Here is a 19,248-nt window from a genome sequence, read left to right on the forward strand (position 1 = left end):
GCCAGCAGATAAGTACAGGCTATATTTAGATATGATTGCTTTCCAGACAGCAATCCTGCCTTTACTTTATATTTAATGCCGTGATCCAAGGAACCAAAATATCATTCCATCAGAGTGTAGAATGAAGACAGTATACTCAGGGGGATGAGGCTGTGTTTTAGAAACATGAAAAGAACAGTTTCTATCAATGGTGGTGAGATTTGTAAAGAAGTATATAAAGGCAAATAAAATGTTCATGCGTAGTACAGTCACATACAACTCTTTTGTCCAAATTTATCTTTGTTCTTAAACATCAAAGGCCATTATGAAGTACTAATGATCTATAATATCAAAATACATTTCAACTAACAGGTTATTTTTTAATTAGTATAGTGCATTTCCAATCTGGCATCTTCTAACTAAAAAGGAAATTTCTTTTACCTAAAAGCAGTCCTTTAAAATGAAGTACAACAAGAGCAGTAGTAATATAAGACAAGTGATACAATACAAAATAAGGAAGATAAATTGATTAAAATGCTATTGTTACAAAATTACTATGGATAGATTTATACTTTTTAGTCCTTGTAATAATAGTGAAAAGGATTTCTATTTTACTAAATAAGTAACTGCTTTAAACAGCTTACTTCACATCAAACCAAAATATCACAATAATCAAACTAGATAATACCATTTATTTTTCTTTGTGTTCTAGATTGGGTTGCATCAAAATCATTATTAAACACAAGATGTAAGGAAGTAAAGTGAAGTTCAATTAAAAATACCAAGAACGTATCACCTCACACCTATTAAGATGGCAACTGTCAAAAATAAACAGAAGATAATGACAGTTGGTGAGGTGTAGAGACTGGAACCTTTATGCACTGTTGGCGGGAATATAAAATGGCATAGTCACTATGGAAAACAGTACAGCAGTTCATCAAAAAATTAAAAATAGAATTACTATATGATACAGCAATGCCATTTCAAGGTATACATCCAAAAGGATTGAAAGCAGGGTCTCAAAAAGATATTTGCACACCCATGATCATAGCATCATTATCCATAATACCTAAAAGGTAGAAGCAACCCAGTGTCCACTAACAGATGCATAGATAAAATGTGGTATGTATATATACATCAGAATATTATTCGATCTTAAAAAAGAAGGAAGTTCTAACACATGCTATGACATGGACTCACTCCCTTGAGGCTGTTATACTAAGTAAAATAAACTGGTGACAAACACAAATACTATATGATTCCAATTAATATGAGATTCCTAGAGTAGTCTAAATCATAGAAACCTAAGTAAAATAGTGGTTGCCCGAGTCCAGTGGGAGATGAAATGGGGAGCTACTGTTTAATGGGTATAGAGTTGCAGTTCTGCAATATGAAAAGAATTCTAGGGATTGGTTGCAGAGCAACCGGTATATACTTAACATGATTAAACTGTCGCTTAAAATTGGTTAAGCATGTATAGTTGGGGGGGGGGCATGGGGAGGGCTGTGCAACACAGAGAAGACAAATAGTGATTTTACAGCATCTTACTATGCTGATGGACAGTGACTGTGAAGGGGTATGTGGGGGGGACTTGGTGAAGGGGGTAGCCTAGTAAACATAATGTTCTTCATGTAGATTAATGATACCAAAAAAAATTGGTTAAGACGCTAAATTTTATGTTTACCACAACTTTTAAAAATATCAAGAACAGTGACAAGAAGTATCTCCTCACCCTTAATATAATTTATCCAGAATTTAGGATTAAGATCTCTTCTATTTTAATGAGTCATTCTTTTTTAATAAATCACAAGAGATTATACCTTGGTAGCATCTTTTGCAAAATCTTGACATCACTGAAACAATTGAGAGTATATTCTGAGTACCATAAGGAAAAACAACAAAGACTTTCCCTACTCGAGTATAAAGAAAATCACGAGCATCCAGCGATTTTTTTTTTTATTAAGGTATCATTGACATACACTCTTAAGAAGGTTTCACAAGAAAAACAATGTGGTTACTACATTCACCCATATTATTGAGTCCCCACCCCACCCCTGGATACCCCATTATAGTCATTGTCCATCAGAGTGGTGAGATGCCATAGAGTCACTACTTGTCCTCTCTGTACTACACTGTCTTCCCCGTGACCTCCCACGCACCATGTATACTGATCATAATACCCCTCAGTCACCTTCTCCCTCCCTCCTCACCCGCTCTCCACACCCTTCCCCTTTGGTAACTGCTAGTCTCTTCTTGGAGTCTCTCAGTCTGCTGCTGTTTTGTTCCTTCAGTTTTGCTTTGTTGTTATGCTCCACAAATGAGGGAAATCATTTGGTACTTGTCTTTCTCTGCCTGGCTTATTTCATGGAGCATAGTATCCTCCAGCTCCATCCATGTTGTTGCAAATTGAAGGATTTGTTTCTTTCTTATGGCTGAATAGTATTCCATTGTGTATGTGTACCACTTCTTCTTTATCCATTCATCTACTGATGGACACATAAGTTGCATCCATATCTTGGCTACTGTAAATAGTGCTGCAGTAAACATAGGAGTACATATGCCTTTTTGAATCTGAGAACTTGTTTTCTTTGGGTAAATTCCTAGGAGTGGAATACCTGGGTCAAATGGTATTCCTATTTTTAGTTTTTTTGAGGAACTTTCATATTGCTTTCCACAATGGTTGAACTAGTTTACATTCCCACCAGCAGTGTAGGAGGGTTCCCCTCTGCATCCTCACTAGCATTTGTTGTTCCTAGTCTTTTTGATGTTGGCCATCCTAACGGGTGTGAGGTGATACCTCATTGTGATTTTAGTTGGCATTTCCCTGATAATTAGCAATGTGGAGCATCTTTTCATGGGCTGTTGGCCATCTCAATTTCTTCTTTGGAGAACTGTCTGTTCATATCCTCCACCCATTTTTTAATCAGGTTATTTGCTTTTTGAATTTGAGGCATGTGAGTTCGTTATGTATTTTGGAGCATCCAGTGATTTTATATTATAATGGAAATATAACCCATTATGAATTATATTTCTGATAATCAAAGATGGCCACTTCTTCTATGAATTAAATAATTCTTCTTCTACCAAATTTACATAATGCACATCTGGGATGGTCCGAAATCTCTGTTTTAAGAGCTTCTGCAAATGAAATAAAACAAGACACACTCACCTATACTCCCTTACTCCACCACACACACAATCAGCATCAATACAATGAATGATAATAACAAAGGTGTTCAGTTTGTTAGTCCTTTTCATTCTTACTCTGTTTTTCCTCTTTTGATTCTTAAACAGCTTTTTTTTTTTTTGAGAGGGCATCTCTCATATTTACTGATCAAATGGTTGTTAACAACAATAAAATTGAGTATAGGGGGGTCAATGATCAATATACAATCATTAATCCATTTCAAGCCTAATTCTCGTCAGTCTCCAATCTTCTGAAGCATAACGAACAAGTTCTTACATGGTGAACGAATTCATACACAGTGAATAAATTCTTACATGGTGAACAGTACAAGGGCATTCATCACAGAAACTTTTGGTTTTGATCACGCATTATGACTTATAAACAATCAGGTCAAATATGAATATTCATTTGATTTTTATACTTGATTTATATGTTGATCCCACATTTCTCCCTTTATAATTATTATTTTTTTAAATAAAATGCTGAAGTGGTAGGTAGATGCAAGATAAAGGTAGAAAACATAGTTTAGTGCTGTAAGAGGGCAAATATAGATGATCAGGTGTGTGCCTATGGACTAAGTATTAATCCAAGCTAGACAAGGGCAGCAAAACATCCACGCATGCAGAAGATTTCTCTCAAAACAGGGGGGGTGAGGTTCTGAGCCTCACCTCTGTTGATCCCCAATTTCTCACCTGATGGCCCCCCTGCGACTGTGCCTGTCTTAGGTTGTTCCTCCCTTGAGGAATCTTACCCGTCTCTGGCTAACCAGTCTTCTTCCAGGGCCATACAGGAAAATGTAAAGTTGGTAAGTGAGAGAGAAGACATATTGTTTGCAAAGGTTAGCTTTTTACTTCTTTGCAGATTTATGCCCTGTGGCTTCTATGCCCAGCACTTGTCTCGAGGTATCTTTACCACCTGGAGGAATTATGATGCTCGGTAAATTCAATATGAGGCACGAATTCTATTTAAGGGTTGTAATTAGGAAGGAAGAAGAAAAGCTATAGATGTAGCATATGAAGGAAACATGGGAGGATTCATTATTTCTTTGACATATCTTCTTGTAGAGTACCTTAAGTATGTATAGGTTTTAAACTACTAACTAATTTGCACACACATATTAACATAATAGGAATATGGTGACATAAACAATGCAAATCTATAATTACCATCCATCTCCAGTGAAGCCAAGAAAACCATTTAGGCACCCGAGGCATTTGTGAAAATTTGTCTATGATATGATGGATATTTTCCAGCTGTGCTTGAACAGTCCGAGAGAAATCAGACAAATTAAAGCAGCCCATTTCTGGGATCTGTTCACATCCCATATGTTCTTTTAACTGTAGATAGTCTATAGTCATAAGATTTTGGAGTGCTACAAACTTGCACCCCTCCCAACTTCTGGTTGAGTTCCAACAGTACAGATCTGGTCAAATTCGTTGTCTCACTGTATGCACATGCCAGCCTAGACATGTCCCTCCTCATTCCTACGGAAAGTCCAGGAGACGGTGGGCTGGATGCAGCCACAACCGCAGCATCGTCTGGATCCCCGTGGAGGCTTTTTGATGATCATCCCCCGGCACAAGACCTCCAGAGAGTGCTGATGCCGGAAGATCCTCCTCATATGGTATCTTAGTTCATTTTCTGGGTATCCGAGCTAGGCCTTGATCTTCTGCATAGAAACAAAAAGACCCTTTGCCCACACTTTGACATGCCCTCTATACCACTGTGCAGAACTCATTGGAGGTCAGCACACAGGGACTGCTTTTTTTTTTTTTTTTTTTAAGAGAAAGGAATATTATCAGAAAAGACTACCTCCATAGCTGATCATCTGACACCCTTTAAGTGATCAACATTAAGGATATTTAAAGCATGCGTTGATCTTTGATTTACCAATAGCTTTATCCTATCAAGGAGTAATCCCCCTTTTCTTTCTTTCTTTCTTTTTTTTTTAATCTTTAATCTACACTTACATGAAGAGTACTATGTTTACTATGCTCTCCCTATATCAGGTCCCCGCTAACAACCACATTACGGTTACTGTACATCAGCTTAGCAAAATGTTGTAGAATCACTACTTGTCTTCTATGTGTTGTCCAGCCCTCCCCTTTCTCCCTCCCCCCATGCATGCTAATCTTAATACCCGACTTCTTCTTCCCCCCCTTATTCCTCCCTACCCACCCATCCTCCCCAATCCCATTCCCTTTGGTAACTGTTAGTCCATTCTTGGGTTCTGTGATTCCGCTGCTGTTTTGTTCCTTCAGTTTTTCCTTTGTTCTTATACTCCTCAGATGAGTGAAATCATTTGGTATTTCTCTTTGTCCACTTGGCTTATTTCACTGAGCATAATACTCTCCAGCTCCATCCATGTTGCTTCAAATGGTTGGATTTTTCCACTTCTTATGGCTGAGTAGTATTCCATTGTGTATATGTACCACATCTTCTTTATCCATTCATCTACCGATGGACATTTAGGTTGCTTCCAATTCTTGGCTATTGTAAATAGTGCTGCGATAAACATACAGGAGCATCTGTCTTTCTCAAACTTGATTGCTGCGTTCTTAGGGTAAATTCCTAGGAGTGGAATTCCTGGGTCAAATGGTAGGTCTGCTCTGAGCATTTTGATGAACCTCCACACTGCTTTCCACAATGGTTGAACTAATTTACATTCCCACCAGCAGTGTAGGAGGGTTCCCCTTTCTCCACAGCCTCGCCAACATTTGTTGTTGTTTGTCTTTTGGATGGCAGCTATCCTTACTGGTGTGAGGTGATACCTCATTGTAGTTTTAATTTGCATTTCTCTGATAATTTGCGATGTGGAGCATCTTTTCATGTGTCTGTTGGCCATCTGTATTTCTTTTTTGGAGGACTGTCTGTTCAGTTCCTCTGCCCATTTTTTAATTGGGTTATTTCTTTTTTGTTTGTTGAGGCGTGTGAGCTCTTTATATATTCTGGACGTCAAGCCTTTATTGGATCTGTCATTTTCAAATATATTCTCCCATACTGTACGGTTCCTTTTTGTTCTATTGATGGTGTCTTTCGCTGTACAGAAGCTTTTCAGCTATAATGTAGTCCCACTTGCTCATTTTTGCTGTTGTTTTCCTTGCCCGGGGAGATATATATGTTCAAGAAGAGGTCACTCATGTTTATGTCTAAGAGGTTTTTGCCTACGTTTTTTTCCAAGAGCTTAATGGTTTCATGACTTACATTCAGGTCTTTGATCCATTTTGAGTTTACCTTTCTTTATGGGGTTAGACAATGGTCCAGTTTCATTCTCCTACATGTAGCTGTCCAGTTTTGCCAGCACCATCTGTTGAAGAGACTGTCATTTTGCCATTGTATGTCTATGGCTCCTTTATCAAATATTAATTGACCATATATGTTTGGGTTAATTTCTGGAGTCTCTAATCTGTTCCACTGGTCTGTGGCTCTGTTCTTGTGCCAGTACCAAATTGTCTTGATTACTATGGCTTTGTAGTAGAGCTTAAAGTTGGGGAGTGAGATCCCCCCTACTTTATTCTTCTTTCTCAGGATTGCTTTGGCTATTCGGGGTCTTTGGTGTTTCCATATGAATTTTTGAATTATTTGCTCCAGTTCATTGAAGAATGTTGCTGTTAATCTGATAGGGATTGCATCAAATCTGTATATTGCTTTTCTGCAGGATGGCCATTTTGACGATATTAATTCTTCCTAGCCATAAGCATGGGATGAGTTTCTATTTGTTAGTGTCCCCTTTAATTTCTCTTAAGAGTGTCTTGTAGTTTTCAGGGTATAGGTCTTTCACTTCTTTGGTTAGGTTTATTCCTAGGTATTTTATTCTTTTTGATGCAATTGTGACTGGAATTGTTTTCCTGATTTCTCTTTCTATTGGTTCATTGTTAGTGTATAGGAAAGCTACAGATTTCTGTGTGTTAATTTTATATCCTGCAAATTTGCTGTATTCCAATATCAGTTCTAGTAGTTTTGGAGTGGAGTCTTTACGGTTTTTTATGTACAGTATCATATCATCTGCAAATAGTGACAGTTTAACTTCTTCTTTACCAATCTGGATTCCTTGTTTTTCTTTGTTTTGTCTGATTGCCGTGACTAGGACCTCCAGTACGATGTTCAAGAACAGCAGGGAGAGTGGGCATCCCTGTCTTGTTCCCGATCTCAGAGGAAATGCTTTCAGCTTCTCACTGTTCAGTATAATGCTGGCTGTGGGTTTATCATATATAGCCTTTATTATGTTGAGGTACTTGCCCTCTATTCCCATTTTGCTGAGAGTTTTTATCATGAATGGATGTTGAATTTTGTCAAATGTTTTTTCAGCATCTATGGAGATGTTCATGTGGTTTTTGTCTTTCTTTTTGTTTATGTGGTGGATGATGTTGATGGATTTTTGAATGTTGTACCATACTTGCATCCCTGGGATGAATCCCACTTGGTCATGGTGTATGATCCTTTTGATATACTGTTGAATTCTGTTTGCTAATATTTTATTGAGTATTTTTGCATCTACATTCATCAGGGATATTGGTCTGTAATTTTCTTTTTTGGTGAGGTCTTTGCCTGGTTTTGGTATTATGGTGATCTTGGCTTCATAAAATGAGATTGGGAGTATTCCCTCTTCTTCTATTTTTTGGAACACTGTAAGGAGAATGGGTATTATGTCTTCTCCGTCTGTCTGATAAAATTCCGAGGTAAATCCGTTGGCCCCAGGGTTTTGTTTTTGGGTAGTTTTTTGATTACTGTTTCAATTTCTTAGATCGTAATTGGTTTGTTTAACTTTTGTGTTTCCTCCTTGGTCAGTCTTGGGAGGTTGTATTTTTCTAGGAAGTTGTCCATTTCTTCTAGGTTTTCCAGCTTGTTGGCATATAGGTTTTCATAGCAGTCTTTAATAATTTTTTGTAATTCTGTGGAGTATGTCGTGATTTTTCCATTATCATTTCTGATTATGTTGATTTGCGTTGATTCTCTTTTTCTCTTAATAAGTTGGGCTAGAGGCTTATCTATTTTGTTTATTTTCAGGAAGAACCAGCTCATGGTTTCGTTGATTTTTGCTATTGTTTTATTCTTCTCAATTTTGTTTATTTCTTCTCTGATCTTTATTATGTCCCTCCTTCTGCTGACTTTAGGCCTCACTTGTTCTTCTTTTTCCAGTTTTGATAATTGTGATGTTAGATTATTCATTTGGGATTGTTGTTCCTTCTTCAACTGTGCCCGGATTGCTATATACTTTCCTCTTAAGACTGCTTTCGCTGCGTCCCACAGAAGTTGGGGCTTTGTGTTGTTGTTGTCATTTTTTTCTATATATTCCTTGATCTCTATTTTGATTTGTTCATTGATCCATTGATTATTTAGTAGCATGTTGTTAAGCCTTCATGTGTTTGTGATCCTTTTTTTTTCTTTGTAAAATTTATTTCTACTTTTATACCTTTGTGGTCTGAAAAATTGGTTGGTAGAATTTCAATATTTTGGAGTTTACTGAGGCTCTTTTTGTGAGCTAGTATGTGGTCTATTCTGGAGAATGTTCCATGTGCACTTGTGAAGAATGTATATCCTGTTGCTTTTGGATGTAGAGTTCTATAGATGTCTATTAGGTCCATCTGTTCTAGTGTGTTGTTCAGTGCCTGTGTGTCCTTACTTATTTTCTGCCCGGTGGATCTATCCTTTGGGGTGAGTGGTGTGTTGAAGTCTCCTAAAATGAATGCATTGCAGTCTATTTCCCTCTTTAGTTCTGTTAGTATTTGCTTCACATATGCTGGTGCTCCTGTATTGGGTGCATATATATTTAGAATGGTTATATCCTCTTGTTGGACTGAGCCCTTTATCATTATGTAGTATCCTTCATATCTCTTGTTACTTTCTTTGTTTTGAAGTCTATTTTGTCTGATATTAGTACTGCAACCCCTGCTTTCTTCTCATTGTTGTTTGCCTGTAATATGTTTTTCCATCCCTTGGCTTTTAGTCTATGCTTGTGTTTGGGTTTAAGGTGAGTTTCTTGTAAGCAGCATATAGATGGGTCTTGCTTTTTTATCCATTCTATTACTCTGTGTCTTTTGATTGGTGCATTAAGTCCATTTACATTTAGGGTGAGTATTGAGAGATATGTACTTATTGCCATTGCAGGCTTTAGATTCGTGGTTACCAAAGGTTCAAGGTTAGCTTCTTTAGTATCCTACTGCCTAACTTAGCTCACTTATTGAGCTGTTATATACACAGTCTGATTATTCTTTATTTCTCTCCCTTCTTATTCCTCCTCCTCCATTCTTCATATGTTGTGTGTTTTGTTCTGTGCTCTTTTTAGGAGTGCTCCCATCTAGAGAAGTCCCTGTAGGATGCCCTGTAGAGGTGGTTTGTGGGAAGCAAATTCCCTCACCTTTTGCTTGTCTGGGAATTGTTTAATCCTGCCATCATATTTAAATGATAGTCATGCTGGATACAGTATCCTTGGTTCAAGGCCCTTCTGCTTCATTGCATTAAATATATCACGCCATTCTCTTCTGGCCTGTAGGGTTCTGTCGAGAAGTCTGATGTTAGCCTGATGGGTTTTCCTTTATAGGTGACCATTTTTTCTCTAGCTGCCTTTAAAACTCTTTCCTTGTCCTTGATCCTTGCCATTTTAATTACTATGTGTCTTGGTGTTGTCCTCCTTGGATCCTTTCTGTTGGGGGTTCTGTGTATTTCTGTGGTCTGTTCGATTATTTACTCCCCCAGTTTGGGGAAGTTTTCAGCAATTATTTCTTCAAAGAGACATTCTATCCCTTTTCCTCTTTCTTCTTCTTCTGGTATCCCTATAATACGAATATTATTCCTTTTGGCTTGATCACATAGTTCTCTTAGTGTTGTTTCATTCCTGGAGATCCTTTTATCTCTCTCTATGTCAGCTTCTATATGTTCCTGTTCTCTGGCTTCTATTCCTTCAATGGCCTCTTGCATCTTATCCATTCTGCTTATAAATCCTTCCAGGGATTGTTTCACTTCTGTGATCTCCTTCCTGACATCTGTGATCTCCCTCCGGAGTTCATCCCATTGCTCTTGCATTTTTCTCTGCATCTCATCCCATTGCTCTTGCATTTTTCTCTGCATCTCATCCCATTGCTCTTGCATTTTTCTCTGCATCTCTGTCAGCATGTTCATGATTTTTATTTTGAATTCTTTTTCAGGTGGACTGGTTAGGTCTGTCTCCTTCTCAGGTGTTGTCTCTGTGATCTTTGTCTGCCTGTAGTTTTGCCTTTTCATGGTGATAGAGATAGTTTGCAGAGGTGGTACAAGTGACCGCTGGAAGAGCTTCCCTTGTTTTTGGTGTGTGGCCTTCCTCTCCTGGGAGAATAGCGACCTCTAGTGGCTTGTGCTGTGCAGCTGTGTGCAGACAGGGCTTCTGCTTCCTGCCCAGTTGCTATGGGGTTTATCTCCGCTGTTGCTGTGGGCGTGGCCTGGCTGGGGCTGCTCCTCCAAAATGGTGGAACCCTGTTGGAGGGGGGTGTGGCTGGGAGGCTATTTATCTCCATCAGGGGCCTCTGTGCTCCCTGCTGCCCAGGGGGTTAGAGTGCCCAGAGATCCCCAGATTCCCTGCCTCTGGTCTAATTGACCTGTCCTGCCCCTTTAAGACTTCCAAAAAGCACTCTACAAACCAAAACAACAACAGCAACAATGAGAGAGGGAACAGAAAAAGAAAAAAAAAAAGAAAATAGACGCGATTTTTTTTTTAGTCCTCAGGCGCCGGTCCCAGGCACCCGCTCACCAGTCCCGCCGCCCTGCCTCCCTAGCACCGGGGTCCCTGTCCCTTTAAGGCTTCCAAAAAGCACTCGCCAAAAAGAGAAAAAAAAAGGGGAAAAACGCGCGATTTCCTCCTTCCTCAGGCTCCGGTCTCAGGCACCCACCCTCCGGTCCCGCAGGGAAAAACGCGGGATATTCTTTGTCCTCAGGCGCCGGTCCCAGGCATCCGCTCACCCGTCCTGCTTATCTGCCTCCCTAGCACTGGGGTCCCTGTCCCTTTAAGGCTTCCAAAAAGCACTCGCCAAAAAGAGGAAAAAAAAGGGAAAAACGCGCGATTCCCTCGTCCTCAGGCGCTGTTCTCAGGCACCCGCCCACCGGTCTCGTAGGGAAAAATGCACGGTATTCTTTGTCCTTAGTTGCCAGTCCCAGGCACCCGCTCACCGGTCCCGCCACCCTGCCTCCCTAGCAATGGGGTCCCTGTCCCTTTAAGGCTTCCAAAAAGCACTCGCCAAAAAAAAAAAAAACGCTCCGGTTTCTTTCCACCCGCCGGGAGCCGGAGGGAGGGGCGTTCGGGTTCTGCCGAGTCGGGGCTTGTATCTTACCGCCTTCGCAAGGCGCTGGGTTCTTGCAGGTGTGGATGTGGTCTGGATGTTGTCCTGTGTCCTGTGGTCTTTATTTTAGGAAGATTTTTCTTTGTTATATTTTCATAGCTCTATGTGTTTTTGGGAGGAGATTTCCACTGCTCTACTCATGCCGCCATCCTGGCTCCGCCTCTCTTAAACAGCTTTTAATAATTTCTATAAATAAATCTGAATTCAAATATTTATGATAGTTTATAAGTAAGCAATAATATCAAGCAAAAAGATGGTAATATGTTTTATCTTTCATCTTCAGCACACAGTAAATGAGGATCTGAAAATATTTTTGAAAATTAGCTCTATAGAGAACACAACTAAATATAACTTAAAGTATGTTACATATAGTACCTTTTTGTATAGAATAGTCACCTTTCTGGCATAGATGAAATAAACTGCATAAATGACTTTTTGTAACTTAAACAGCATGTGTCCCTCCACTTAAAGAACACAAAAATTAATTAAATCATGCTAAGAATAACTTCTCATATGTATGAAAATTATCACATTAGAAATATTTCTAATATGATATTAACATTAAATTGAATTTGACAACACTTTGTAATGTGCCATTAAGAGAGCACAACTAAGACAAGAGGTCTCACAACACAACTCAAATGAACAAGTTATACATATAGCAGAGAAAATCAACTTAAAATATTTATAATCATAAATAGAATATAAGCTACTAAAACAAATTGTTTATCCCAAAACTTAACATCAAATTACTAATTACTGATTCAAACAAACCCTTAAGCCTATGCATCAGCAAAAAGTGAACACCAAGTTCCATTACTTGATCTTAATTTTTAATAGAAAAAAGTATTCTTAGTGTAACTAGAAGAGAGCTTCTGAGGCACCTCAACATTGCACAGTTCAAATTTTGCTTTCATTATGACAGATCAAAAGTTAGTAATAAGACCAGAAAGTCTTGTTTAGGGATTCACAACTTTCTCATCTTTCTTTTCTACCATGGCATCATTCCTTTGTCATAGTCACACAACAGAGTTCACTCAGTTCATTCCAATGATTAGTTTTACTACAATGGAAACAATACCTTGGAGAGTAAACTATATACAGTTTAGATAAATTATCAGGCTTACCATATTAATAGATTAGTTTGGCACAGATTTAAGAGTAGTTATTTTTCACTTTGCCCTTTGGTACTTCTCTTAGGCAGTAAACTCCTCAAACTTCATTCATTCACTTACACACACACACACTCACACACACACACACACACACACACTCACTCACACACACTTGATTCAATTTTGTCTCTGCATGTTGTCCACAGAAATTCTGTACCTGCTCATTTAAGTAAGTTAGACATACTGCACACTGATCTGAGTGTCAGCATTGACCAGAGCACCTGGGTTCTTCTCAGCCCATTTTTTCCTTCTCTTTATTCTGTCTTCCTTTCTAATAGCATTACTGATTGAAATACTTAAATTTTTCTTCACACATTAACTCTTTTCAGAATCACCAGTTCAAGTAGGTGGATCATAATTCTGCCATACATATTAACACATAAAGATCCATTCGATACACATACGTTATTCTAATAATGTTTTGTAACATTAAAATAACATATGTATGCAATTTTAGCAACCCTTACATTAGTCTGGGGAACTCATCTTTCTCACTAAAATCTTCCATTCTAGACTAATGCCAAGAGACAAATGCCAAGTTAAAAGAATGATGCTAAATTAAGATACCTGGCTACTTTAAAACAGACTCAGAATTACTTTGTCCATCCAATGCAGCAGTTATCTAATTTCTCTTAGAATACTAAATTTTTTTTGTGGTTTTTCATTATTGTGAATTTTTTTATTGAAGTATTGATATACAATCTTATGTTGGTTTCAAATCAACAGTTACCCATATTTAAATCCTCACCCCCTCTAGTGCAGTTACTATGAACATTGAAATATGTTACAGAATGACTGTATTCTCCATGCTGTCCTACCATCCCTTGACCAACTTATATTGTGACTGAGAATTACTGTTCCCCTTTATCCCCCTCACCCTCTCCCCCACCTGCCCTAATCCCTTCCACTTAGTAACCACTAGTCACTTCTCAGTGTCTGTGAGTCTACTGCTGTTTTGTTCTTTCTGTTTTGTTTTGTTATTATATTCCACCAGTAAGTGAAATCATATGGCATGTGTGTTTCTCTGCTTGGCTTATTTCATTGAGCATAATACTGTCTAGATCCATCTGTGTTGTTGCAAATGGAGATTAAATATTTTCCAATTTCAGTGATGTGCTTTATGGTGAATATTATTCTACATGCTGGGAAGATGTACAGTCATACTATTGTGAGCCCAGTTTCAGATCACTGCAATAAAGTGAGTATTACTGCAATGTATCAAATGAATTTTAGGTTTTCTCGGTGCATATAAAAGTTGTGTTGATATTGTACTGTAGTCTATTAAGTATGCAATAGCAAGTCTAAAAAATGGTACATACCTTAATTTAAAAAAATACTTTATTGCTAAAATATGCTAACTATCATCTGAGCTTTCAGTGTGTGTGATCTTTTGTTGGTAGAGGGTCTTGACTCAATGCTGGTGGCTGCACTGATCAGAGTGGTGGTTGCTGAAGGCTGGGGTGGCTGTTACAATTTCTTAAATAAGACAACAATTAAGTATGCCACATGGTTTGACTCTTCCTTTCACCTGAATACTTTAGAGGTCATTGAAGGGTTAATAATTGGCCTAATTTCAATATTGTTGTGTCTTAAGGAATAGGAAGGTCCTAGGAGAGGGAAAGATACAGGGAATGGAGAATAACTGGAGCATTCAGAACACAAATATTTATTGATACTGTTCACCTTCTCATACATGTGAGGGTCGTGGCACACAAAATAATTACAATAGTAACATCAAAGATCACTGATCACAGATCACTATAACAAATATAACAATAGTGAAATTAAAGGTTTAAAATATTGTGAGAATTACAAAAATATGACAAGAAACACAAAGTGAGCAAATGCTTTTGGACAAGTGGTGCCAATAGCCTTACTTGATGTAAGGTTGCCATAAACCTTCTATTTGTAAAAACCACAGTATCTGCAAACCCCAGTAATGTGAAGCATTATTAAATGAGGCACTCCTGTACTACGTTCCCTCGAAACACTACAACTCAGTATTATAATCCATTATTCAACCACAATTCTCCACAGCTTTTATATTATAAAAGTCTGTATGAACATATTTTTTCAACAAAGACTGCATTAAACATATTTAATCCTACTATAACAAAAATAACCTTACAAATGATATAATAAATTTTATTCATTCAAATGGATAAAATCTTTCAAAGAAATTACAAAGTTTCCTTCCACATCCATAACGAAAATACAACTCTTAATGCAAATAAATGTTATTTAATTTATTTACTATAAACGTTTACATTCACATAAAATGATTATATTCTTGATTAAATATTTATAGGACTAAAAGGACAACTGTCATCCTTCATTGGAATAAAACTCATGTAGAAAGAATACTGACAACCCTTTTGTGTAAGGAAAAGAGAGACAGAGTGAGAAAAAAATTTAGACAGTTGGATTTGAAACTCATTTTGAACTCATTACATTATAAACCTCAATATTCAATCTTTTTCAGCATTCTGTGTCTTTGGACTGCATCTTTTTAAAATGCTGGAAAAATCATTAAGGAATCAATAACCTTCAGGTTCAATACATTCTTGTTTTTTCTTCCTCACAAAATTTTCAGCAGATTACTAGCAAAACTTGTGGGAGTGTAGGATACATGTTATGTGGAAGACTCATATCCCATTATAATACAGTTTTTTAAAAATTACTTCAATGGAAGTACAGTTGATACACAATATTGGTTGCAGGTATCAACATAGTGATTTGACAGTACTCTACCTTATTAAATGCTCACGCCAGGTGGTGAAGCTAGTGTCAACATAGAACGATGTTACAAAACTATTTCCTGTGTTCTCTATGATCTACTTTCAAGTCAGCAACTAATTTATATATGATTGAGATTTTGTGTCTCTTTATCCCCTTCACCTATTCCTCCCACCCATCCCAAACCCTTCCCCATGATAACCACCAGTCACTTCTCAGTGTATATGAGTCTATTACTGTTTTGTTCAATTTGTTTTGTTTTATTTAGGTTCCACATATAAGTGAAATCACATGGTATTTATCTTTCTCTGGCTTATTTCTGTCTTAGCATAATACCCTCTAGGTCCACAAATGGTCCTGCAAATGGCAAAATTTCTTTTTTGTGGCTGAATAATATTCAATTGGATATATGTACTATATCTTCTTTATCCATTCACCAATGATGGACACTTAGGTTGCTTCCGTATCTTGGCTATTATAAATAATGCAGCAACAAACACAGGAGTGCATATATTTTCAAATCAGAAATTTTATTTCTTCTGGGTAAATTATTTGAAATGCAGTTACTGGGTCATACAGTATTTCTATTTAGTTTTCTGAGGAACCACCATACTGCTTTCCATAGTGCTGCACCAATGTATATGCTGTTTAAGAGGGTTCCCTTTTCTCCACATCTCATCAGCACTTGTTACTTCTTGTCCTTTGGGTAGCGGCCATTCTGACTGGTGTGAGGTGATATCTTGTTGTGGTTTTGATTTGAATTTCCCTGATGATTAGTGATGTGGAGCATCTTTTCCTGTGCCTCTTGGCCATCTGTGTATCTTCTTTGTAAAAATGTGTTTTCAGGTCCTCCTCTCATTTTTTCAATTGGGTTATTTGTCTTTCTGGTGTTGAGGCATATGAGTTCTTTATATATTTTGAATGTTAATCCCTTATTGGATATATCATTGATGAATATATTCTCCCATTCTGTAGGCTGCCTTTTTGTAGAAGCTTTTTAGATTGATATGATCCCACTTGTTTACTTTTGCTTTTGTTCCCTTGCCTGGAGAGACATGTCCAGAAGAAAATTACTCATGCCAGTATTCATGAGATTTCTGCCTATGTCTTCTTCTTATATATAGGGCTTTAATCCATTTTGAGTTTACTTTTGCTTATGGTGTTAGACAGTGATCCAGTTTCATTCTCTTGCATATAGCAGTCCAGTTTTCCCAATTTATTGAAGAGACTGTCTTTTCCCCAATTTATATTTTTGCCTCATTTGTCATACATTAATTGCCTATGTATGTGTGGTTTTACCTCTGGGCTCTCTGTTCTGTTCCATTGTTCTATGTGTCTATTCTTGTTCAAGTACCATACTGTTTTAATCAGTGTAGCTTTGTAGTATAGCTTCAAACCAGCCAGCATGATGTCCCCAGCTTTGTTCTTCTTCAGACTGTTTTGGCTATTCAGGGTCTTTTATGGTTCTTTGTAAATTTTAGGATTATTTACTACAATTCATTGAAAAATGCCATTGTTATTTTGATGGGGATTGCACTGCATTGTAAATTGCTTTGGGCAGGATGGCCATATAATATAGTTTTCTATATGCATCATGTATCATTAAAGAAAGAAAGTACCTATCAGCACTCAATTTTCTTTTGTCTGCTGCCCAGGGCTTAACTAGTCTCAAATGTTTGTTTGTTTGTTTTAAATAAAAGGTGATCTTAGTGTGAGAGTATGTTCATACTGGATACAGAACACATAATTTTTAGTAAATATAAAAAAGCAAAAACCTTAATTAATTTTTGAAATAGAAATTAAAAATGACATTATAGTAAAGTACATGCTGATAAAGAAAGGGATTGACTCATGAGCAAGAATGTTAAAATTGAGAACTATAAAGCTCTTCAAAAATTTTGTGCTATATGCAGTTTTCTAATATAAAACATTAAAAATATATGCAATATATTCAAATATATTATTATAGTGATTTTATGTATGTAGTCATTTTTATAATAATTATATTATTCAAAAAAGCTTAAAATTGATGTGAACAAATTCAGTCTCACCTTCTCATGCAAATAATCATCTCCCCTGTCTACTGTCACATTGGCAAGACATCACCATTAGTAGGGACTCCTTGGAATTCAATCATTAATCATAACACTACCTCTTTGTCTCAAAGAAATGGTTCCATAGCTTCACTTCTGTTAAAACTGTTCTATGTGCTTCACTATATGTAATACTTATTAGAAAAAAAATTCACATTTAAATTCTCAGTAAAACTCTTTTGAAAAAAGGCACACCAACCATATACTTTTAAATTATACCTAGTACTGAAAATCAAATACTCACAAAGAAGGATCTTGTATGAGATCTTTTAGATTTATCCCACTGCGATCTTCTGCAAGATTCCTGAAGCAACTATCACTCACTAAACAGGAAAGGGAGAAAGAAAAATAAATTAACTTTTTGTTCACATTTCATTAAAATACTACTAACCAAAAGGAATTTTTAAATTAAAATTGGCTCTCCAGATAGGGTGTTTCCAAACATCAATACTGATCAATTTCTGAGCCTGGCAGATTTAGTAACTAATATTCATATTCAATAACAAGCCACCAATATAAGCATACAGACTTTATATAAATAACACTATCTAAAAGACTAGACATTTAGGTCCAAATTTTATTCTTATAAGACTCATTTACTAGAACATAGTGGCAAGCCACTGCTTCCACAACTAGGAAAATAAAAGATAAATTATCCACCAAAATCATGTTTTTAAAGATATTGGAAAGCAATGGGAGCAAAAAGCATAAACTAGGAAAGAGTGGTATCTCATCTTAGGTAAGCTTAGCCTTATAATTGTTTTCATTTCTGAAAGGATTTGTCATCTACACATGAACTAGAAATTAGAAAGAGGGGTACCACTAGGGAAGAGAACCTGGTATGTTCCTGGTTCATGGGCTGGCATGACAGATTGGGATCCTATGGAACCCCCAAAACACAAACCATTTTCTCCTGGGAGATGTGCTGAGGGCTGGGATTGCACAAGAGGATTTGCAGGGAGGAGGAAAGAATGGGCGAGAGGACAAATAACGTTTTCAGTAGTGTTGTGGTGATTAGGAGTACAATATAACAGGTGGAACTTATTGCTTTCGGTGTAGAATTTCAACAGGCCTCTTCTGAAGACACTTGCTCTCAACAAAAAGCACCCCTATCTTGACAGAGGGGATGAGTAAAAGCAGGAAGAGTTCAAAAGGTAGAGTAAAATCTCCCAAATTTCACAGTGTATAAGTACAAAGTCACACCAGAGAGAAATACCTGCAACAGAACAGGTCTTGCCCTTAGACATTTAAAATCAGAGATAGACTAAATGGATCTAAACCTGTCATTCAAACCACCCAGCTCAATTTATGGTAGAATTGAGGTGATTAGCAATTAGTCATTTCTTTCTAATACAGAATTGAGAAAAAATAGCATGTACAACAGTTTCTATGATACTCTAATAAACACTATATGATAAAAAATTACAAAATATGGAGGAGCCAAGATGGCAGCATGAGTAAGCCAGTGAAAATCTCCTCCCAAAAACATATATTTTTGAAAATACAACAAATACAACTATTCCTAAAAGAGAGACCAGAAGATACAGGACAACGGCCAGGCTACATCTACATCTGCAAGAATCCAGCACCTCGCGATGGGGGTAAGATACAAGCCGCAGCCCAGTGGGATCCGAGCGACACCCCCACCCCAGCTTCCCAGCGGGAGGAGAGGAGTTGGAGCGGGGAGGGAGAGGGAGCCCAGGACTGCTAAATATTCAGCCCTAGACATCTGCACTGGGAGCACAGACACACAGTGTGTGATGTGCTGG

At 37.4% G+C, this 19,248-nt stretch overlaps 1 protein-coding gene across 15 annotated transcripts in view; it reads right to left on the reverse strand.

The window, feature by feature from the left end:
* GPHN (gephyrin) overlaps positions 1–19,248 on the reverse strand; it is a 710,040-nt gene that overhangs the window by 513,725 nt on the left and 177,067 nt on the right. For all 15 annotated transcript variants that reach the window (XM_037005467.2, XM_037005787.2, XM_037005423.2 and 12 more), the window contains exon 2: positions 17,724–17,802. In XM_037005467.2, coding sequence (XP_036861362.1) covers positions 17,724–17,802 — 79 coding nt within the window. The remainder of the gene's footprint in view (positions 1–17,723; positions 17,803–19,248) is intronic.

The sequence above is a fragment of the Manis javanica genome, chromosome 8, assembly GCF_040802235.1.
Source record: "Manis javanica isolate MJ-LG chromosome 8, MJ_LKY, whole genome shotgun sequence".
Classification (NCBI taxonomy): domain Eukaryota; kingdom Metazoa; phylum Chordata; class Mammalia; order Pholidota; family Manidae; genus Manis; species Manis javanica.